We start from the raw sequence: 25,128 nt of genomic DNA on the forward strand, positions 1-25,128 counted from the left end.
CCACAACCGTGAAATTCAATTAGATTATGAGTACCTACGGACTCTAGGGCTTGTTCATCTGATCTCGACTGCTTTCTTCAAAGTATTCCCAAGTCGACGTCTGCTTTTTATGTTGAATGAAATAAATATGAAGGTTTCATCAGTAAGAATGTCTGGCTTGAGTTATGTAATGCGATGTTTCTATTTCTAGAACTGTTATATTTTTGCATCTGATGATACATGTTCACCTTGTTAATTGTAAGTATCAAAAATGTCCAAAGGTCTTGGTCGAAGGTGCGAAAATTGAAGCTGATTATAATTAGATTTTAAAAATATTGCATTTATTTAAGGATTAATGTGTTATGGCCAAAATAAAAGTGGATCAATAAATGAATTGAATTAAAATATATTAAATATCTAAACTAAGTAAAATTAATAGAAATTAAATTACTATTCAAATAAGTGCATAAATGTCTTCTCAAACATAATCATAGAGAGAAATAATAGTATCATAGTTGCACAGATCGTAGTTGCACATTGACCACCAGTAGTTGTATAGAGGGGCTTTCAAACATCCTCGCCAGATGTAACCGTCGGCACGGAGCGCTTTTACTGCACAAACTTCGTTTTGGTCACATTCTTCCACCGGTAGACTACCACTGAAATAAAAATACAAACAAAAATAAGTATTAAAAAATATTGAAACTATAACATGCGGCAGTATTCAATAAAATAACAGGTTTCACATAGAGATTAAACACTGAACGCTAGGTCAGTGACGAATGAATAGACTTTTGAATAATACATACATGTTTCCTTCCAAACAGTTTGCACCATCGAGCACATCTCCTTTTTGTTGTGTCGTGTTAACTTCGCATCTCAAGCAAGACATATCTCTGAACACAGATTTTCTAAACCCTCTTGTACGTGAGAGCTCAATAACATTATCGACCCAATCATGTTTGTTGGCGAACGTATAAGGCATCTCAGAAATCGACATGAAGTTACAAAGATTGCAGGAACATACGTAGGTGGTGAGATTATGGTTCGCGTTGAAGCATCCACGGTCGATTATCCCAAATGGCGTGTGCATCGAGTAACACATATCATCGTCACGTGCGCACACTACTGATTGTATTCTGAAAATTGTACAACGACAAGAGACAGTAATATTCCAAATATAACTTACAATCTTATTTGTAATGTTATTATTTTAAGACAGCTAAGTATTGTTAAATTTAATAAAATGTCTGAAGCTTACAAGAGAAATACGTAATAACTGTACATTGTTAAATTGACATAATATCCTGATACTTACAGCCTATTTCTAGGATCATTACAATCTTCTGCAACGACATTGTTACACATAATGCATGATCTCCTAGGATCCCGATCTCCGGCCTCAAGCTCGGTAGAGTTGCCACCGAACCTCCGGTCTGGCACTCCTTGCTCCTTTTCATCTGTTCCAACATACTTTATGTCATTCTTTAATTCGGGCTTTGACATTATCCCGGTGGATTCAGTCATCGCCTGCTTTTTATCTAGTACACTAGAAATCGTTGAATTTTCATAAAGCGTGGCATCGGTACTTGTTAGTGGAGGAGGGCTAGCAAAGTATATTTCAGTGCCATTAGCTACTTCGTTTGTAGTACTTTGGTTTGTATAATGGGAAGTTTCTACATCTGCAATGGTTGGTCGAGTCATATCTACTACATGCGTTACCGCCTTCCCAGTACGTGTAGGCTCTTCAACTCTAGTTGTATCGGTTTTTTCCATTAGGTCAGTAAAAATTTCCTTCACATTGTTTACCAGAATAGACATTAAATGACTACGTTGATCATCATTATCACCCTCGAATTCGAACATCGGTTCTTCAACTTCTTCCACCTGTTGTCTAAAGAGAGGTAGAGGGTTCTTACTTTGTTGTTTTGTCTTAGCTTCACCGTGCACTTCTATTAAAAATATGTACAGAATTATATGTAAAATTATTAATTCGTTCATGGTGTCACTAAAATTATTTTCTTCTCGACGAAATGTCAAACTTTAAATGTCAATTTCTGCGTTGTCTTCTATGTTCTTGCATATACAAACTTTATGAAAGCAAGCTCGATAAAATAGTATCATAAAATTCTGCTATAATATATAAGAAAATCAATGATATATCGATCGTATGACTGTTTGGACTTCGACTTCTGGGCCCAGGCATGGATTTCTTCACTAGCCTGTGCTCTCGAATTGGTGTTTTGAACTTCATAACTTCTTGCCGAACCCTCAACCTTGGGTACAAAAATCTGCCACTATTACATGTACTGCTGTTACAGAAGTAATAAATAGAATTATAAGCAGGTGTAGTAATACATCCTCTCGATACAAAATCAGTTTCGTCATCTATATTCGTGTAACAAAGTTGATTGTGCGCACATACCATGTAATCGGTACTGAAATGATAGCAGGATAAAGATTAATATAGAGCTTATCAAATTCTATATTACATACCTGTATAATGAATAACTTACTGTGTTCCAGATCTACATTGTTGATCTAAATTTTTATCCGTGCCTTTAGTATCACATACTTTGCAAATCAGGTCTAATCCCGTTAGTTTTCTATCTAGTCTGACATTATCATATGCCCAGTCGCTTATTTTTTCATATTCGTAATGGTAATAATCGTTTGCAGATTTGTCATTACATAGAGGACATTTGCACACAAACGTTCTGTTAATTCTTCCAGGAAGGATACAACCTCTTCTTAGGTACAGAGGATGAACTTCAGTGAAGCAGTACTCAGCATCGGCACATATTTTGATCGGTAGCCTTGAAACAAGGTAAGTAATTTATAATTTTACCAGGAATTACATTTTTATGTGATATGTATCAAATGCGCATAGAAATAGGCTTAATTTTATTTTAACACATTTCTTTATCATGTATAAATTAATGTGAATTTATTATATATTTAGTGCAGTCCGTATTTTTAAGGATTTACACAAAAAAAAAGTCTCAATGTAATCAACTTACCTAATACCTTTGTAGCATCTATCGTCGGATGACGACGTCCCATTAGCATAGCACGAGAGACATTCCATTCCGAAATAAGATTCTGTGCCATTCGACAATCCCCTAGCTTTTCTTCGTGGACCTATTTGCTGAGGCTCATTTTTATATCCATCTCCCTCTGAACGTTGATATAATTTGAATTTTTTTACAAAAAGTTTTTTGAGTTCATAATCATCAAATTTCTCATTGTCCACAGTTACGGCTGTTGTAATTACGGTCTTACCCTGAGTTCCTTCAAAACTGTTGTCGGGCTCCGGTGTTTCAATTTCCCTTTGTTCTGTGATAAAATCCCAGTCGCTCATGATCCTCTGTGCAAATGAAACTAATATAAGAAGACCAAAAATATTTTGCATATTTACATTTAACATTTTCTAGGTTATTGTAACAGCGTAACGTCATTATCTTTTTTCTCATTTGACTCTCTCAACTCAAAGCAACTCAAAGCAGTTGAGTACTCTTTGAATAAAACGAGATTAGAAAAGAGATTTGTTTTGATCCTAAGTTGCCAAAAAGTTTTTGACTTTAAAATTACAAGACGAATCAGTGCATATTTTAAACAGAATCAGTTACTCATTTTTTTTTAAAGTAACTTTAACACTATTAAAGCATGATTTATTTATCTCAACAGGCCTGATGCAGTTTTCTGGTGTTAAAGTTATTTCCAAACACATACAACTTCTTTAGAACGAGTGTTCAAAAAATTGCACGGGCGAAATTACTCCTTGTAAGTTCGAGACCATAAAACAATAAACAGCAAAGCGGACTATTAAGTAAATTGCTAAATTTTGGGCCTACAGCGCCAACCATACAATTTTACATGTCGCTACACTTGGTTCATTATAATTCTGAATATACAAAAAATAACCAAATTGGTCTCACCTTCGGACGTTTCTGAAGTATTATTATAATTTTTCATACGTTATGACCAAACTTGGTATTATTTAAGTGCTAACCATTTATTCTTAAAAGTGCACCATATGTTCAGATGCTGCTTTCATTCTAAAAAGATACTCTCATTAAAAAACAATAGACAACAGATGATATGGCCTGATGTTCCGAACGGTACCTTAAGATCATGGGAGTTGTATGGTGCAATTTCTAGCCGAACAAAATATATGTATAATTTTACTTTAATAAGACCGGCTCTTGGAAATGCGCTGGTTAATTGGCAAGAGACTCTTACAAAAACAAAAAACATTTGAGCGAAATTTGAAGGATATACAATGCAAAATATTTTTAGGAAAAACATATTTATGTTGAACATTGACCCTCTTTTATAAACACACTATAAATCTATTTTAGTTAAAAAAAAACCTGTAATATTATGTTTTCTCTTTTTCATTTTGTGAGTGAAAGATACAAAACTCTTTACAAGCCTCTCATAACTTCATATATTTGCATGAATAAGAGGGTAAGTATACATTGCCCTCATTTTAAATAGTATATCAAGAACATCAATTATGGCACAAAAGAAGTTAGATCGTTACCGTAAGGTGCATCTTTATCGTGCGTATCTTTTACATAGCTATGAGGATGCAAATGTTCGTTACCACATTGTACGGTCAAGCACGATGTGTAAGGACTAACCGGCGTTAAAGGAAACTTGATAACACCTCTATGCGTTATTGATGCGCTCCGGACGTACATCTATGAAATATTGGATGTGCTAAGACTGGTTTCTATGTTTTACTAAATTGAAAGCAAATATGTGGCTCTGGATTTTGATATCTTCAGATGTATTGTGGTTATCGCTCTTTAACTAATGATTATTTATTTGGTCGAATGAAATAAGGTTATGTTCGCGACTTGACCCAGTCTAATGACGTTGTTAAAACTTCGTTTCACCTAGGGAAGTACAGAGATACTTCAATGAAATCTCATCTAAAGAGACGAAGTAAAGCACTATTTGGCGACGAAATACTCTTGTTAGCGAAGTGGGATTAGCTACCCCTTTGAAAGTGTTTGTTAAAGGAATGGACTTGTAACATCGAATCAAGCAAGTTACAAGGAATGAGTGATCAAAACAGAATACTGCAGTGGCACTTAAAGCACCTGGAATTACTAGCCAGTCCAGGATAAATCGTAGGTAGGATTAACGTTTTCTGGAACAGGCATTTGTTGTTTGCCAAATAGAAGCTTGAGGACGGCTTTGTATCACTGAGGTCAAAGGCTAATGACAACAATCCAGTAATCACGTATCCCCGTCGGGAATAGGGACTTCTCACGTCCATGTGCGGCGGTCTCTCCGCACGACGCGGTACTATAATTCAACCCAATAATGATTCATATAAATTTGCGAAACGACCGAGAGGTGCAAACTGTAAGAGTGAGCGATGCAGTGTATAATTTGCGCAAGTACACGCCCCGAGCGGATTACATAGTGCTGCGAACACGTATGTGATCTGTATCGATAGATACAATTTGAACGGGTATTGATACGTGTATGTATTTATATGTGGAACGTGATAATATGTTTCTGTCATTTCACGTTCATGAGAAACTATTTAGCGTAGGCATTTGTAGGTTCTGATATCGCAACCTAGTATTAGTTATCAGATCTAGTATCAACGTTAGTGTAATGCACAATTTGTACTGGATACCAGAAATAAATGTCCATTGTTATGAAGCTAACATGAGTTCGTCAATGTGAAGTTCAACAATGCCTAAGCTTTATGCGACAGAGTAAACAAGTTTCATATTGCTAATTCATAGATAGGTTTAATTTAGTTCTTAGTTGATGTTTCCTTTAGGTAAACAAAACAGGTAAGTATCGATAAAAGTTAAACGCCTATTGTCCGCAGCACTACAGAAACATGTCATTCGCTTTTTATCATTATGATTGAGTTTTCGCCTATTAAAGCATCCACTTAAGAAAATAGTTATTGCAAAAAATTGACGTTGAGGCAAAAAATCGTCAAATCGATGTTTAATGTATTATTCACGAAGTTAAATTAAGGTTATTTATATGTCTGCCTTGAAAAGGTAGTAAAACTTCTGAATTATCTCGGCAGGTGTGAATATTCTACTTACGGTTAAATTAATGTTTATAATATTTTTGAACTGTCTGCAAAATTAAATACCTATCCTTAATCTTTGTAACAATACGACAAATAATTCGGCAAGTTTGACTAAATGATTCTCAGGGATTCTTGAAAACACTAACATTATAAATGGTAATACATTATAATACATTAAATTAAAACTTTGGCGTTTAGTATGTGATGCATATTTAATTAAGATAATAATATGTGCATTTAGAAATAATTAAAATTGTTTCCAACGATGTACCATAACATCATTATCAGATCTTGCACGCCTCAAAATTCTTTTAAAAACATATAAATTTATTTATTTCCCTCTCTCTTTTGGGAGGAGACCCTTGTCCTGGAATAGCTATGGTTTAAAAACAAAACTGTGCATAAATAAAACACGATATAAAGATGTTACAGTAATACTTCGTAAAGGCAAAACAAAGTACCCAACTGGCTTACGCTCTAACCACGAAATCATACCGAAATCCCCTACACCATACCACAAAGCAAATTCAGCAGAGAATTATTGGTGGTATCAAGTCGTTTTAATTAATGCTCGCCTGTGACAAGCCTGAGAGGGCCAAGATTTCATAGAGCCAGGATGTATTGCAATGATTGGTGGGCTGTCGGCGTCCACGAGTAAACGCTTCGTCACAGTCGTCATGTTACCTCACCGATATTCATTCGATCTTAGCTAACGACCTACGCTCTGTATGTTTGCTGTTACATACAGTTGGAAGATTAAGGTGCTCATGATTAGAGACTGTGTGAGAAGTAATCTATACTTAATATTATAAAGCTGAAGAGTTTGTTTGTTTGTTTGAACGCGCTAATCTCAGGAACTACTGGTCCGATTTGAAAAATTATTTCAGTGTTAGATAGTCCATTTATCAAGTAAGGGTGTAGGCTATATGTCATCACGCTACTACCAATAGGAGCAGAGAACCAGTGATAAATGTTACAAAAACGGGGAAAATTTAGACCCATCCTCTCTAATGTGACGCAAGCGAAGTTACGCGGGTCAGCTAGTATAAGTTATATTGTAGCCAAAGACAATTTACAAGAAACTACTATGTTACTACTATTACAGCAAATTGTGATAGCAACTATCGTTTCAAAAATAACATTATGATTGAGTTGTAAGTTTTTTCTCTCGAGCTTGTAATATGTATAATAGACTTAATTTCAGTTTTATAAAAACATAGTTCACATAAAAGTCTAATTTGAGCTTGAAATTTGGATTACGTTATACTATTTTTGTAAACCCTAATTAAGTAAATACGTTATGATACAGATCTAATTGAAGTAATTTAAAGTTTAATTAATAGTAAACATAATCTGAGCCCATCAAGTCCTTTATTACAAAGTGTAAGAGCATAATAAATGGTACGAATTTGTAATCCAAATTCAGTATTCATGTAACGTATTACGAAGTAGGTCTTAGCCACCTACATGAAGTTATAACTGTGCCACAAAGGAGAATTATATTACGTGAAATTATGTTCTTATGTAATACGAAACTCTCGAATACACGTATTTTTCGGATTCCGCAGATAATATTATGAGAATTTCCATGAGAATTTATTCAAATAGGTTAGTCTGTTTGTTTCAGTCGTTACATTATAAAATATGCTCTTTTATAGCTACTGTGAAATGTAATAATAATATAAATATTAATTTCCACAATCAACTGCTGATCAAGGGTCTAGTCTCGTTCCGGAATAAGGGTGAGGTTGAGCCTTGTCGTTTCGTGGCCTTGAGTCCACCACGCTGGCCTTTGGGGACACATCTCACTCTCAAACACTCAGATATGCAAGGTTGCATCACGATGTTTTTCCTTCGCCGTTGGAACAAATGATAATTATTTCTAATAAACACAATTATCTTCGAAAAGTCATTGGTTTGTTGCATGGGGTACGAAGCCTTGACCCCTAGCTAAATATTCTAAAAAAAGAGTGCGTATAATTCTTTTCAGCCACTCAGAGTAAACGCAACTTATTTTTTTTTATTATTGATCTCAATTAGGCACTCAAAGGTCTATCGAAAATAAGACAAAGCAAGCCAGACAAAAGATGTATAAAACAAAAATGACGTAAGAGCCATGTAATTTTTTAGGAAGAGTTTTATTTTATCTGTCCGTACTCTTCCCCTCAAGTCCTCACACTGTTCTCGCCTTACATCCTTTCCGTCTGGCTTTCGAAGTATTCAACACATACTGAAAAATCTGTAAATAAATATGTATCAAAATAACACACTGCTAATAAAAATAGCTATCAACCAGTGTCAAACGTCCAGAATCAAATCTAAGGTTTCTATCAGGGAAAATTATACCTAAGCGTAATATTTAAATTACCTTTCACATTTCCTTTTTTTCTGAAAGCGCTCTCTGTCATACCCTTCTAAACTTCATACAAAAAACGTTTGCCCCATCCTTTTCAAGTTATAAACTCTATTCCCATTTCAGCAATTAAGTTAAGGCTAATTCTGTAACTTAAGTTATTTGTTCTCATTGAATTTATTGCTTCTGTTGAGGCACGACACTTGAAGAATTCCAGTTGAGACGTGTAACTCGGCCTTATTTTCAAAGTTAAGTAATTAAAAGAGTTCGATTCTTTGAATATTTAATTTATTTTCAAGTTTTATGTGTATTGTTTAAAACGGTTAAAAGTATTTGATGGCCGTCTAACCAATTTAAGACAGTATTTCTCTAAAATATTGATGTTAGATTGTAACGTGGTCTTGGGAAATAGTTTTTTGATCTTCAGTAAAACAGACTACAGAAATATATTATTATTTATTTTATTTATATCATTTGATTATTTAGAAATACCAGCACAAGGTTAGGTAAGTTGCCTTAAACTTCGAATGTCCAAGCAATTAATCTTCATAATAAAAAAAAGGCTTCATAGTGACATAATGAACTTGTTAAAAATAGGTACTTACCAGTATACTGATATAAGCATCACATTATTTTCTCAAGTTGACTTATAAAAAGTACGTGTTACTATGATTTTTGCGTAGAAATTAGGTTACTCGAGGAGTCAGCGAAGTGAATAAAGTCGATAAGCTTATATGTGTGTTCCTTTGAAGATATTTTTACATTTGTGATGTACTGTCATATTATAATTTTGCCTTTTAATATTTCATAAAATATAAGTACAAAATACGATGAGCTTTTTTCACAATATTATTTTATTTAATGTATGTTTCGGTATTAAAAAGACAAAGATAATATAAGACATTTTTAATATTTTGATATTACCGTTCGATGTATTTTTAAATATAAATTCTAACATGTCTGACATTATACTCTCGCTAAAACTTTACAAACAAGAATTTAATTTCAAATATTAGTAGAAATAAAAAGTAAAAAACAAATCAATATAAATTATTCAATAAAACTTTTTAGAATGTTCGAAATACCCCGTCATGTTTTATAGAGAAATATCTTGTGGTAATAAAATAGTACATCGAAAGTAAACGGAGACAGTATAGTTTCATGGGTTCTGCCTAGCGCAGGCAGAACCCATGAAACTATACAATAAAGTTTAAGGTAGGTATAGAATATAAAATGTCGATAGCTGATCGCTACAATATTTCAGAATCTGCAACGCCTTTGGTCAATGGTTAAGGCGTTGCATATATCCTCGTCCTTTAATTTAATGTCGCATAAAATCACAGGTCGGTGCAGGCAAGCGTCCATCCCTCGCCGGACCGCTGTGCCGCCAGTGTGTACCTTTTTACCACCCATTGTAAAGTTTTTTATTACCTGTAATTTAATATACTTTACTGAATCACCGTGCACCGTAGAGAAGTTTATGCGTTCATACAGCGCACTGTTTTGCATGCTCAAGTGCCCATCAAATCGTGTCTGCAATGACGTCACAAAGAATATCTTTTTAACGCTCAAAATATTATATTACCGTAATGACTCTAACGGTAGTACATAAAAGCGGATATAAAACACGCTTGTTAATCTAGATTCATCGTTTTACAGCATTATTATGTTCGCAGTTTAAAATTTTTAGACTCGCGCGCTCCAGTTTCTGAATCAGGTAAGCCTTTTGTAATGAAGTACTCGTGTAATACCTACTTGTGTTTTTGTTTTGTCGGAATCCAGCAAACATCATTATACTAAATTGTTGGCTGAGCTAATATTGTAAAAGGACCGCGAACTTTGCTTCTCCTGATATACTTTTACAGAAAAGTAGTTGCGCTACATCAAATAACATATGAGTTGCTCAAGTTAAATTTAATTTTGAATTTACTTTCTTCAGTGGAGTTGTTTCTACAAGAAAAGTAATGACGCGAGCGTCTCCGAGGTACTCTAGTGGAATACACTTGAGATTTCGCATATAAACCGGTAGGTTTTCATTTTAGCTAAGAGGCGAAGCATATATTTTTTATGAGATTTCATGTCAAGGTATTTTTTCTTTAGTAAGCGGCTTTGTAGGTTAGATTTATATCAAACGGAATTGATTTTTTACATGAGACAAGATGCCGAGATATTGGCAATAAGATTTATCAATGTCATCACCGTAAATCTGTTCATCAGATTGGCTTTGTACGTCAGTTCTTATTTAGTGTTATTAACAATATTAAACCTAGTTTGTGTACCCAGAAGATAATATAATTTACGTAAATGATTTTGTTCAAGAACTTCCTAAAATATTCTAAACAACGGCAAACTAAGCTTAAAATAACATCGTCTTATATCTTAGCTTCGTTTTATGCTTTAATAACAAACTTAAACTAGAGTAACTAAACTTTATTTCTTTGTTATTTCATTTAAGAACATAGATTCCCTATACAATTATTACCGAAATCTTCAAAAGTATTTGTGGAATAAAGTTATTTGGTGATGGAAAAATAGGTCCCGAATAAAAGATTGACACAAAAAATATTATGATCATAACAATGCATGGTTCTAATGATACGTTAGTCCCTACAAATGACCCAAAAATTATAAACATAAACCTAAATTAGATGTCCAAAAAAGCCTAATAATGCAATTTATTTTTTATAAAATGCAAAATATGACATTTGCTGACGTGATTCCTTTTAGTTCTCATTTTGTTTGATCCTTATTTCACGAAACCTGTTTTGATGACTAGTATGGTTATCTTATTTGGAATATTTTATTCCGTTAGATGATTTTCTTATTGTCTTTTAAGTGCATTAAAGTAAATATATGCGCGTGTGTTCAAAAAATAAAAAGAACGTCGATATCGTCTTTGTGTTCACGCATCAAAACGCTTAAGTTAAACAAAGAATTATTGAGAAATGAAATTATATCCCTTTGTCACGTTAGAAAACAATAAAATTGCCAAGAAAGGTACTAGACGATCGTCAATCACAATAATGTACTTAACTGTAATAAAATATTATAAAAGTCTAACTCAATAACAGCACTAAAACTTAGAGAATCTCATCACAATAACAAGACAAACGAACCAAAACCAACTAAATCAGATTTCGCAAATTGATAACGTCTGGGATTCAACTAAGAACCTCCGAAGATTCACACAGACAAGTAATTACAATAGACAGTACACTTAATAATCAATATCTGCAATGAATAGACTAGATATTAATGTTTCCCTTTGACGGTGTGGCATTACCGACTAATATGTTAGATACTGATCGTCTGCCAACCATCCCCATATTAATATTAGAGATGATGTGATTCAAAGTGAATTTTGAGGCGATAAATTGTATTATGTGAAATCCTATTTAAGAGACGGCTGGGTGGAGGGAAATTTCGTAAATAATTATGTTCTATTTTGTAAGATATTTGGTATGCTGTGCTATGTTATTTTGATACATAATTATAGCATAAAATTGGTGTATCTACTTGCTTTCATCGTGCCATTTTAAGCCGTATTGAACGTTTAATTACTACGAAGTAAAAACAAACTCAATATTGAGAATTTGTTAAAATGCTGCATGTGATACATTTTAATTAAATAATTATTTAAAACATACTTATTGAGTATTTTTGTAGACAAATTATAAAATTCGACGAACATCGATAATTTACCTTTTCTTCTTTATTATCCACTATTTTTATCTACAATGCAAGTAACATAATCTTTTAATACCCATCCTGAAATTTCTCGTGAATATAATACAAACGTTTAACAGAGAACATTAAATTTACGCAGTATCTAATAATCATGAACATAAGGTAATTAATTAATTCAATGTCTTTATTATTACATCAGCTGTTGGTTTACGATCATCCTACAAACAAGATGCTTGAATACTCAATTAAATTGATCGTGTTTATCGAACAGAATCCGCCTTTACCTACGCTTGAATTGCTACTATATTGATAATAATTCATGTACATTAATTCATAATGGTATTTAGAAGTTAATTTCAAATTAGATATTTAAAGACCCGATGGAGAAAGTGTTCTAATTCATTGAAACAAAACAACGGCACGGTACAGGCATAGTGCCTCCATTCAACCATTGCTTCGTGTGATCTTCATTTATGTAGTATTTTCGTTACTAGCTGATATCCCACAATTTCGTTTGCGTGATTTTATTGACGAAATCAAGTTTTTCCAAGTAAATCCTAATCCCGCAAAAGTATAGTACAAACTGTATTTCAATTACCAGCAGCATTTCTTGTTTAAATTCTAGAACAGAACAGTCAGATTCGAAAGTCTCTAATAAAACGTATGCACACTAGATGCTAAGAATTATTTCCAAATAAAGCTTATTAATTGTACGCAATGTTTTTAAAAAATTGTGCCATTAATTTATTAACTCTTCATTCTTTTTTCATCTCCGAAGCATTTTTCTACAAGAGAACGATCTTACTTAATTGATAACTGTCAAAACATCCTGTCGATTAAAATTCCTTTTACGTCCTTAATCAAATGAGTCACTATTGGATATCAATCAAAACTTTTAATTCTGAACTGCAAATGACTCAACCCTTTATTAAATAAAAACTATAAATCAGTAAAAGTCTAGTGACACACCTACGCTGCATTCGGCGCCGAACGTTCGACTCAACTCGCTCGGAGTGTTTTTCTAGTCACCTGTAATGTTCCTAGCGTTTGGATATATTTAGAAGTATATTATAAATATATTATGGAAGTATATTTATCAGTTATAAGCTCTGTTTAGTTTAGAATTAAATGACCGTGTGATCCAATGATATTTATGATATTATTGTTTGTGGATGTTGCGTTCGACGTGAGTTATAGTTTCGGCAGGTGTGTCATTCCACTAAGTGATGTGTTTGATTACGTCATTGAATTCCTGAACCAGTGACGTTGATCAGTGAACACCCGGAGATCGCCACTGCGCACACGGCAGCTATAAGGTTACACATTACATTGTGAGATTTCTCTGTAACTTACATGGAGTGACGAAAGGTAAAGTAAATTTACTACACCCACGTTTTGATCAAACACTTCGAGCGAGAATATTATTTTTATGAAAATGTATGGTAATTCATGTTTTGATATTATTTTGACCTAGGTCCAATTGTGTCGAATAGTCTTTTACAATCTTATACCATTTATTTATTGATAAACACATTTTAAACTCTACACTGCTATTTACTCATATATTAAATATGTCTACATTTCACAATTGTAGACATATGTATGAAATTATGCTGTCAAAATAGCCATTATTTGTCTCAGAACGATAGAAAAATAGGCAAAAGAATAATTTATGCAACAACAGAACACGGTTTAGAAGTTTTTAATTAGGTAAGAAAATACGAAATACTATTTCAAAATGCCTTATCCATCCTCCAAAGATATTCTCATACAATTTTTTACAGTTGGTCGAGCGGGTAACGTGATACAGCCATGGACAGCCACAGCCTATTGATTTCCAGGCAGTCCAGTTTCCCATGCATGATCGTAGTAATATACGTACTTAGATATTAAACCAATTTATTCTGCGACTCTTGAACAGCAATTCCGAAGAGTGGTTTAAGCACTTTCCATGTGAAGCTTTTCTTTTGAATCGTAAAGAGAGTTCAGAATTCGCGAAGTTAGTAAATTTTTCAAGGTTAAAAAAATGTAAGCATATTTTGTTTAATTGAAATTCAACACAAATAAAGAGAACATCGCACATAGCTTCATTTTAGAATCGAGATATTTTTTTTAATTAATTTTCTGAACGTAGTTTGACTTTCCCTATAAGGCCGACATAGCTTTTTTTTAATAGAAAATAATAAAGTATACACTTAAAGAAATTGTATACAGCCATTTAAAACCTAATAAATAACCGCCTACAAAAGTCATCAAAGTTAAAAAATAATATCAAATACAGCATCCAGACTATATCCTCGAACACTGACAATTCCCTAAACCCAAACAATTTCCACTAACCAACCTCATAATATATTATTAAAGTTACACATAAGCTATCCACATAATCGCCGACAGTGCCTTACTAATTGTCTTTGTGAATGTACCGACGCAATTAACCACGTCCGTTGGTCGCTAACCAGATGAAATTGCCAATCAGTTAATCGTATGTTGTGCGTAATATATGTGTGTGGAATGTTATTGTCGTAGTATACGCAGAGGCTTTAATTGCCAAATGAAGTGTGCAAATTGTTATTGGTAAAGCACTCTAGTCTGTTGATTAGGCGTGAATTACAAGAGTAATAGAAAGTTATGACTGTAAATGGTGTTGGTTGAAGTAATTATGGAGAAACATACTTACTATTATGGTTTATAGGTACTGTTCCTGTCTGGGTAAAGAAAGATTGCGATAAAAGCTGATTACGTTATCTACTTACTTCTTACAGTTATATTTTTTCTTGAGTAGCCATCGAGAATAATAGGAATATTTGAGTTGAATATACAAATGTTATAATATTTTTTGTAATACACTATGCGAGCTTTAAAAAGCTTGTCCAAAGCCTTTGTAGATAACTTCAGCCCTGTTTAAGGCGTTCGGGTGGCTTGAGCGACTTTGACAGTGGTCAATTCATAAGATACCATTTGAAGGAAATAAAAAAGAAAATCGGTAATCAACAGCAATGATTCAAGTTCGTACTTTAGTCTAAGGATATCGAGCCTTCAGAACTCGTAGCATGGCAACCAACAAACAACATATTGTTCAGCTCTTGCATTATAATTTCGAAATTCCCGGTAGCAATACAGGTGAAGCAATTATTCCAAAAAACATATAAAATTCAATTTGGCTTGTACTTTTTCAGCCGTTGTTATTACAAATACGTTATTTTATTTGTGAGGAAATAAAATGTAATACATGTACTCACGAGTAAAGAACACCTGTGATGAAATTTCTTAGAAAACGACTCGACATATTATTAGACTTTTAATATTTCTCGTCAAAGGTTACGTATGGAATATGACGTGAGAATCTTGTTGAGAGTTGTTTTCTAAAGCACAATAAGTACCATCGAAATAGCCTGATATTTTTTTTTGGCTTATTCTATTTTAGTAATAATCTTTTCTAAATTTCTGATTCTATTTCTTAATGCTACTTAGTATATTGTTTTTTTATAGTTCAATAGATATATGGAATATTTGTTCATATAACTTTATTTATCAAACAGACTACCTACCACTAGACTTGCCGCAAATTCCGGCAAAAAGTATGTCACAAGAATTAAACTAAAGGTTCCTTAAAAAATAAAAAAACTAAGCGCTGAATCCGTATTTATATCAATCAATTATTTCCATAACTCGTTTTCATTATAGTTGGGTGTAATTCGGCTAAATAGTTATCGAAAATTTATCGAAATCGAATAAACCACTGAATAATTCTATTTCATTAATGATTGATTATTTCTATTATTATGCTTTGTTCTCTTATAATAATAGCTAATAAACTGATCAAAACGATTCACAGATAATGATCATATAAACATTATTTGGAATCAAATTTAGTCATTTTAATTTACGCATAAAATATTATGAGGATAAGTAAAATTTATCCGTTTATTTATGTATTTAGCTTTGATATCGAGTAAATGAAAAAACTGGTCGATTTTAAAATCAATGGTGCCAAATAAATAAATTTGTAATGGATAGTATTTTTAATATGGAGATATGAGATTTAGTTTTTGAAACAAGAAAACATATTTTTGAACTTATCTCTTATTGAAAGATCCAATACCTATCATCAATTAAAAAATATATCAATATCTGTATATTTTATAATATAAATAAATTAAATATTGTAAGCACAGTTGTTTTCAAATATATTGTTTTATTTAATCGTGCTATGACAATCGTTGTCTCATATGGGACAATGAATTTAACTACACAACTCCACAAAAATAATTACATTTCACTTTATTATCAAACATAAAATTAATAGATCATTTAACTACGTACATATTGTATGTTCATAGTGACAATTAGGAAAAAAGTCTTTAATATAAAAAGGAAACATCTAACTTTGAAATCACAAACGGACATTGCAATTCCTTTCGATCGAACCTTAGTTAGCTACTAAATAGAAGAATTGAACGAAGATGCAATCGGAAGTAAATATTCATTCAAGAATCGTGAAAATTAATCTTCATTTCGCTACAGTTTCAGGCTTTATTAGCCAAGTAAGGTAATGTATGGTCCAACTACAAACCGGGAACTCGATCAATCGCATTTCATCGTGTTCGCGTTCGGAACGAGGTTAATTGACGTATGTTACGAGTACGATTGACGCTTCCACGTGAGTAATCGATTTAAGAGTCTATTATTTTGAGTTCGAAACGTTTGGGATTAATTAATGAATGAAAAGGGTCAGCACTGTTACTCATTTCGGCCGGATTCACGTTTATTCTGTAGGCAGATTGTTCCCAGAAGTTTTTTGCAAAAGCTCGCCGGTGATTGAAATTAAAGGGCTAGGTAGATTTTGAATTCAGGTGTTCTTTGTGTAACTTAAAAAATCTATTTAGAACATTTTTTTTAACGAAGCCTAGAATACAACGAAATATTTTTTTATTCCCTAACAACTGAGTTACATACAGACAGACGCCACTATCTTTAAATATTTCTTACCTGATAATATCGTCCTTGTTCAAAGCCATTTTATATTAAAACATAATATTATAAAAAATAAGTGCTAAAATATGTTATTTTTACTATCAATGATTTCTTGTCATAAAACAATGAAGATGGCAAAAAGCCTAGTTTTTCCTTCCAACCATTTATAACCACGGAAGTGAAATAAGATATAGCTTTTCAATGTTACCTACACGTCTAATTAAATATTATTATATACATTTTCCCTACCATACACGTGGAAAGTGAGTATGAAACATTGTTTATTTAAATTACATAGAGCCCACGACGACGCGTGTTGAGTAGCTGTTTCATTTAAGCTTTTCGTGGGGCTTTGAAACGAGCTGGAATGTAAAAGCGAGTGCGATAACTGGAAAATATAGCACTGCATAGTTGAATTTACGTTTAGTTTTAGATTTTTGTACGGTGATAAAGTTTTGAACTTTGCTTTGAATATTTTAATGAAGCCATTTTGTTTTTAGTTGCCGAATTCTTTAGAAAACAATTGTTTGACACGAAATATGAACATGGTTATTTTTATTGATTTTAAATGCACCAATATGTCAAAGAATCACGAGATTTTGGAAAGCAAATTAGTCTGCTGGAATTATGATACTTTGAAACACTACGAGCATCACATAATATAAAATTTACCTTCCTCTCGCTTCTTGTATTATTTGCTGTTAAGGTGTATCGGATTTTCCTGTGACGGAAAAGACAGCATGACGTTTATTTTTTCCGAACACTTGATGATGAAACAGACCCCTGGGCTCTTTAGATAAAATTCGTCAAGCCATTTCATCACTTCTAAACGTCAACTTCCTAACGAACATCTTATCAGATGACGACTTCTCTTTACACTTATCTTAGGATCAAAATTGTTCCGTTTTGATTGAACAGATTGAATCAGGAATCAGTCAAGTTATTTTGCCCTTGCCTCGGCTTTAGAAGCCTATTTTCTCGGGTACTGCTTAGTTAGATTGCGCATAAGTTTGTGTGTTAGACTAACAAAGATCCCGCCCACTGCATGCCGGCGCGATTATCGTAAAAATTAACTGCCTCACCCGTGCATAACACTGACCATTTATATCGTGTATTAGATATTGTGTTTGCGTACATTATATTTGTTTAGTATTTTATTATACGAAATTTATTAGACGGCAGATATATTAATATAACTTATAAGGATAAACAGCTAATATTCCGTTTAGAAATTGATGTTGCTTTATAATAAACATTGAATAGAACAATATTGTATTTTTATTCAGTGATATTTAAACATCATTCAATATCAAAGTGCTTATATTTTGTTGTAAGGAAAATATAATACATTTGTAAATAGAATAGAATCAGGTAAAACGCGTCGCCCACGCACAATCTGTTTTTATACAAAATTCACAATTTACGGAAACACGAGTAATATATTGACTTGATTTATTTCAATCAAACTTTATCAATACATTACAATACATTAAAGTTGGTGGTTGGCATACATCCCATAGAGCGCTTCCGATACCGTAAAGGCGACACCGATCCATAAATTCACGAACTAAACATGCAAATCGCAGTGTAATGACCTCAAACGCCTCACGAACCCTAATAAGGATGTCGTTATGCAACATCTTCGCTATCTCCAGCCTCCCCACAATGTGTAGATTAAACAATTCATCAAGGCTCAAGTGTCCCGGCATTAGCTGAAAGTGCATTATCTCTCGTACATTATTGTGGGACTAAGTTTACTCGGGAGAAGGAAAGAGGACACGCAGCGTACTGGTGGTTGGGTGCAAGCGGTCTTACGTTATGTTATGTAAACAGAGATGTGGTTGGTCTATGTTAAAGGAATAAAGCGATTTTGCTAAGCTTTATTTTGTTCTGAAATATTTTTGTATTTTCTATGGATGTAACTGGTAAGCTTTAACCTTCTGCTGAATATATGTTTTGCAGTTCACTTTTTTCTTAAAATTCACAGGTTTTTTTCCATAAACATACTTATATGAATTCCTTGAAAGAACTAGCGAGCACATGAAAGACTTATCACCTGATACTCTTTATATTACGATCGAAGCAAAAAAAATGTTTGCTGAATCAGCAAAAATGTACCTATATCAATGAAAAAAGAAACATAATTTGTATATTTTGTACAAAGTTTATCAACATTTTTAATATACACCCTAATTTATAATAATTGTTTAATGTAGTTTCAGTGCCTAGACCTAAAATGTGTCGCCAAAATCTTACAACTTGCATCATGTAGTTAACTGCGAATGTTCCATCAACACCAGAGGAGATTCGCAACAAAGGCTGTGTTAAAGGATACACTGAGCGTTAGAATACGCTTTGTCGACTTTACGTTATGTTTGCTTTGGACGCGCCTTTTCATTGTAAATGAGTTGAGCGGTACTCGGCTTGCAAACAATTAGAATATTTATTTCATTAGTCATTCCAGGACTAGCTGGAAATATTCAGGAGGTAGATGAAACTAGCGTTGTCGACAACATCTTTTCAGTTCTCATTCCGTCTGAAAGCGTTGTAAGAATTTAATGAGCTGCCTCGCAGTTTTGATATTCATATCATAACGTGGTTTCTAAAATACATGTAAGTAACAAACAAAAAATATAAGAGCAATATCGTTAGAAAAACAAGTACCTAGTTAACTTTTTTTTGTCATTTTATGAATAGTTTACTCTCTGTATTCATTCTTGATCCTTCACAGGCTAGCAAAAAACGAATTCCAGAACGAAAGTAATGGGATTGCATAAAAAATGTGTGCAAATCGATGCAAAGTGCACACTAGATACATCGTGCCTACGATTCACCACGGACAGTGGTCGATCAAGGATTACTTTACAAGTTTAGTTATCAAAGAACACATTAGGAATGAGCATAATGCATTATTTGCATTTCTCTGTGCTTCAAAGAGAGTTAATAACAAAATTGATGTAGTCGGCAAAACTGTATAAGATGGAGCACATTAACTACATTCAGCCAGTTCTTATTTGAAATTACTAACAATCTGATTTCCCGCTGCCTTTCAACAATGACATGAGTAAAACCAGTTTTATAATAAATCGTAAGCTCATACAGTACGCAACAACCTGTTCTTAAACTGGGAGGAAACGGTTAAATCTGCAAACCTCCCGTACATCCTCACATCAAAACTATAATTAGAATCGATTCACATCAACCGCCGACTTTATAATTCAAACCCCATTTATTTCCTTATTTATACTTTTATTCCTTCTTTTACACTTGTTATACGTAGCTCACGTACAGATAATACTACAATGAGGCATACAAATTATCGCTTGTGCCGACGTCTGACGCCTCAAACTCAAAATCGGCGAGTGTGAATCACTTTTACTGGAGGAAAATCGATCTTATTTATGTTAGGGAAAGGTTTATATTGAGAACATGAATGTTGGTTATTAAAGTCTTTCTCACTTCAGGGTTAAGGTCAGTGGTCGGCGAATAACTCGCTAAGACATGATCATGACTTGTGAGCTTATACTCCACACCTCGTTACGTGTTAACAGGCACATTCGCTCACGACGCGATATTTATCCGAGGGACTTCAAAACACCCCGGCCGAACTGCACTCATGTCGAAATGTTGTAATGGGGCCGACGTGATAGGGTAAGCGAATTGATTTTGTTATAAACCGTCTTATTTATAACGGTCCACGTAAATATGGCCGTTTTGTGTGTCAACAATTTAATTTGTTCCCCGTTGTTTATATCCTAATTTTGTTGGCATTTCATTTGGTGCAAGAAATGTTTATTTGATCAGCATTATTTATCTTAAATTATTACGAAAATGAAAGGAAGTATTTTTTATTTATTACGAAAAATAAGTTGTTTGTTCCCGCGAGTACGTTAATACACGAACATAAAATGATATTTATTTGAATTCAAATCTTTGATGTTATAAATTAGAATATTGATAAACAATATACATAAATGTTTCCTGTGCCGTAAAAAATCACGTCAGTTTTATGGTGACATTAACGATGGGTAATAAGTCACATGTTTTCCTTCTGATGCTCCAAGACCTTGGTTTTGAAACCCCATTTTGAAATTGGGTCACTTTTGAAGTAAATTTACTATTCGTTTTAACGCGAACTACATCGAACAGTGGGTAACTGTGATAATTTATTAAGTTCACCATATATTATGTTTGCTGTTACTTTCATAGAGATTGACGCGTAAACATAGAACTACTATAATTTTGTTTTAGAAACGAACAGGTTTTTATAACAGATGTTGCAATATATACCGGAGTATTTATTTTTATTAAACTCATGCTCCGAGAAGCGGTGAAGAGCGAAGAGAAGTTTGAATATTATTGCACAGTTTATGATTACGCGCTGCTGTTATGAAGTTTTCAGTTCACTTTAGAACTCAATATTCTCGACTAATGGACTACCAATGTTAGAATTGTTGAAGCGCAAAATGAAACTCATAAATAAATTCTAAAATTCTTGTTTTTTGCGTAAATTGAAACAAATCTCGAAATCGTTTGCGTTCGGCGTTAAAAGAATTGTAGTGTCATGACTTGAAACTTCGTCAATACATTGTCATCAAGGTACGCCGGCACTTCTCGTCTTTCACGTCAGGTAGCAGCACCTGTCGCCGTGGCCATTTCACAAAGATTTTTTCGAAATATTCTACTGAAGTAGTCGAAATGTTTCCCAAACATTTTGTGAGAAAACTTGGAATTTCCGGCACTATTTTTATTCGTAGCTCCGAGTCGATTGACACAATGATCGACAACTCACAAAACATCGTTCCTCACTAGCTTTTAACCTCGTTCGGTTCCCGACTTAGAACGTTTGTTACAATAGGTTCCGTTGCCATTGTCGACTTTGATGTACTGTTATTAAATCGTAGCGGATCCTGTCCAATTTGCGTGCCTATTCATTTCCTGTGAATGTGAATTTATATTTCAATTGGAAATACAAATTTGAGATATTCTAAGATTGATCAAAGACGATTCATGTTTTGTTATGGATTATGAATATGATACATTTTAGCTCTTAATTGGAAAATATGAGTTTACATACAAAATGCACCATTTAAATTTATTTAACAGATGAACTTCATTTCACATTTAAACTTGAATTATAAGTTTCCATTACAGAACAGAGTATCTAAAGACTGGTTTAGAAACTAACCACAGAATAGATTTCTCTATAAACAAACCTCTATCTCACATATTTCTTAAGAAATAAAGATATCAGTATCTGCCCAAACCACCAAGTGTTTGATAAACGCTCCTTTATGTTTCGCGCGCAGAGTAATTTTACTGCTCTATAAATGAAGATAAGATTGCTTGGACCTTTATATACGTCGACGTTCACGCCAAGGTTTTTTGTTTTTATTTTGCCGAGATTGATCACCTAAATGAAACGCTTCGGGACGTATAGAATGCTTTCTTCGATACACTAACGCGTCCCGAAGGCTACTCTCTTGGGATTTTTGCGATTTAGATCCCTTTATAATGTATATGTATTCGATTTTTTATGTTGAACGACTTAAGAATTTTCTTTTGCGAAGTAGTTTCAAGAAATCCTTCAGATTGCGGTGCTTTATAATTGCTGTTGAATATTTTCTTCAATCAAGGGTATTGTACAATCCTATATGAAAAAGGTTGTTGTAATGTTATTTATTTCAGTGATCATCAAAAGTTTTGCTCTTGATACCATGTCATATTCGCCATAGCAAAGACAGCATGATACTTAACAGAAGCTTAAAGTTGAACGACGTTGTTCCAATCGGCCGTTAAAGTGTTAATTAATTGAAGTGAGCTAGTCAATAATGATAATAGTTTTGATAATAACTAAAAAGATAACAAAAAAGTTCAAGGAAATATTCCCTATAATAATAAATCTAATATGTGTTATACTATGATGTATATTTCCAACGAAGAACCTGCATGCTTATATCACGGTATTGAAAGATCTACAGTCAGTCGTTTGCATATTCAGGGAAATGGATTGCAGTGATTCGAGAAACTTTCAATATCTCTATATGACGTATTGAATGTGTTATGCTGAAAATCTATTGGCGATATTTTTATGGTTTCTTTAGCGAGAACATCAGGCTTACATTTGAAAGGCTTTTATATGCAGAATCTGCAATCCAATATTTTATTATTTTTTTAATTATTTAGACAATACTGCTGAACGTTTGAAACTTTTAGGAAGGCTTTACTTTCATTGTCTTATCGTAAACAAACAATGAAAATATCCCTAGATAAATAGATAGAGCTACTTTTTTAATTATTATTATCAACCTAAAACTGTCCCACTGCTGGGCATATACCTTTCCTCCGTATAAGAGACCCCTTATTTTTCTATATCTTTCTGTGCCCGGAATTTTTTTTTCGTCAAACTGTAACGTTTAAGGGTGGATGATATCCATACTTAATATTATAAATGCGAAAGTAACTCTGTCTGTCTGTCTGTTACTCAATCACGCCTAAACTTCTGAACCAATTTGCATGAAATTTGGTATGGAGATACTTTGATACCCGAGATAGGACATAGGCTACTTTTTATCCCCGGAAAATGACTCATTTCTATGGGAAAATTCAGGTGGTGGACGAAGTCGCGGGTAAAAGCTAATTATATCTGTTGTAAATAAATTAAATGAAGTCAATAACCGCGTATCCAGTAACGCACATTACTAATGCCTTAATGTTTGATTAATCTGAAGAGTGGGACCACAAAGCCTCATCCTGCGGGATTAACGCATGCTGATGAGACGCCGAGGTCAGAAACAGTTACATAACGTACGTGGAACGTATGAACCGTATGTGAGCATAAATCAACTCCGCACTGAGAATTTATGAAATGTAAGTTGTAAGAATAAAGCTGTTTGGGCTAATTAAATTTATTCCTAGATAAGTTGTTAAATATTTTAAATGCTGACTCATTATTGTAAGTACGTTCAGCTAGTATCGCCATCATAAAATCGATGAATGCCAAAAATCTACTTTACTTACTTACCAAAAAAAAAATGTTTTAAATATTATTTATTGTTTCATATAATAATTGAAATATTCTATTTAAACAGTAGAAACAGTAAATATCAAAAATATATGCATGAGACCACATACAGTACGTGATGTATGTAAAAATCTCTAGTAGCTAGAGATTTGAAAATCGGCATTAGGTCAATTGCTTTTTACACATTAAAGGTGCGTATACCGCTATCGCTTATTGTTTACACCGTAGTGATCCTTCACTTCGCCTCCGGAGCTTGTTATCTACCGTCTTGCGGGATTCCCTCGGCCTTCATTACAATTTTCGTCTAGTATTACATACGGATAATAAACAAACTCCAATCGCTCTATGGAAACGACTCATTAATGAGGGCCACGATATTGCTCGCCAGTCTCAAGTTATAGATTTATGAGGAAGCAACCCATTACCCTGCAATACGATGCAATTTGTATACCAATTATATGAGGTTTATTATTAATAAAGGTATATTAGTCGATTTCAACGCAATTATATGCATAATAAAATTGCAAATTATGTATCATCAATTGCGGTATTATACCAAATTAATATAACGATACGATATAAACAATTATGGGCGCATTATGATTATTAATTGCAATTAGTTTTATTATTTTATATTTGCAACATTTTACGATGGTAATACGATTATTTTTGGAGATTAAAATTGGCTCCGAGTCCCTAGAGGGCACTCCTAATGACTTTCTTTCGGAAGGTCTTTCACAGTATGTTTTTAGTAACGAAATTGGCAAGTCGCGCCATCACAGTTGCCTTTATTAATTTTCTGTGTGTACACTCATTATCCAACTCCCCGGCATTTTAATTACAAGTTAATTTGCTCTTTCTTGTGTAGAAATTTTATTACAACAACGGCTTCCGCTGCGTCGTTTGTTTTTAGAGGCACATTTTGGTCACATTAAGAAGTGGAATTGGCAAAATTCTTAAAGATTTTGAGTAAGCAATGATGATAAAGTTTGTTAGGCGCATCAAAGTCACAATTTCCGTGTTAATTCACAA

The 25,128-nt window shown here is 33.4% G+C and overlaps 1 protein-coding gene across 1 annotated transcript; it reads right to left on the reverse strand.

The window, feature by feature from the left end:
- Window positions 1-457: 457 nt before the first annotated feature.
- LOC142976284 (uncharacterized) lies at window positions 458-1,980 on the reverse strand. Its single transcript, XM_076119572.1, has 3 exons — window positions 1,298-1,980; window positions 789-1,118; window positions 458-638 (listed from the first exon to the last, which is right to left on the reverse strand). The coding sequence occupies exons 1-3, from the start codon at window positions 1,978-1,980 to the stop codon at window positions 458-460; spliced, it is 1,194 nt and encodes a 397-aa protein (XP_075975687.1).
- Window positions 1,981-25,128: the final 23,148 nt, after the last annotated feature.

The sequence above is a fragment of the Anticarsia gemmatalis genome, chromosome 10, assembly GCF_050436995.1.
Source record: "Anticarsia gemmatalis isolate Benzon Research Colony breed Stoneville strain chromosome 10, ilAntGemm2 primary, whole genome shotgun sequence".
NCBI lineage: Eukaryota > Metazoa > Arthropoda > Insecta > Lepidoptera > Erebidae > Anticarsia > Anticarsia gemmatalis.

Bases quoted from the DNA above. Each gene is read 5' to 3' on its own strand.
- LOC142976284 (XM_076119572.1), bottom strand. From the start codon at position 1,980: ATGAACGAATTAATAATTTTACATATAATTCTGTACATATTTTTAATA. The intron at 1,119-1,297 runs GTAAGTATCAGG...TACAATTTTCAG, and splicing joins AATGATCCTAGAAATAGGCT to AATACAATCAGTAGTGTGCG. The intron at 639-788 runs GTATGTATTATT...TTTTTATTTCAG, and splicing joins AACTGTTTGGAAGGAAACAT to TGGTAGTCTACCGGTGGAAG.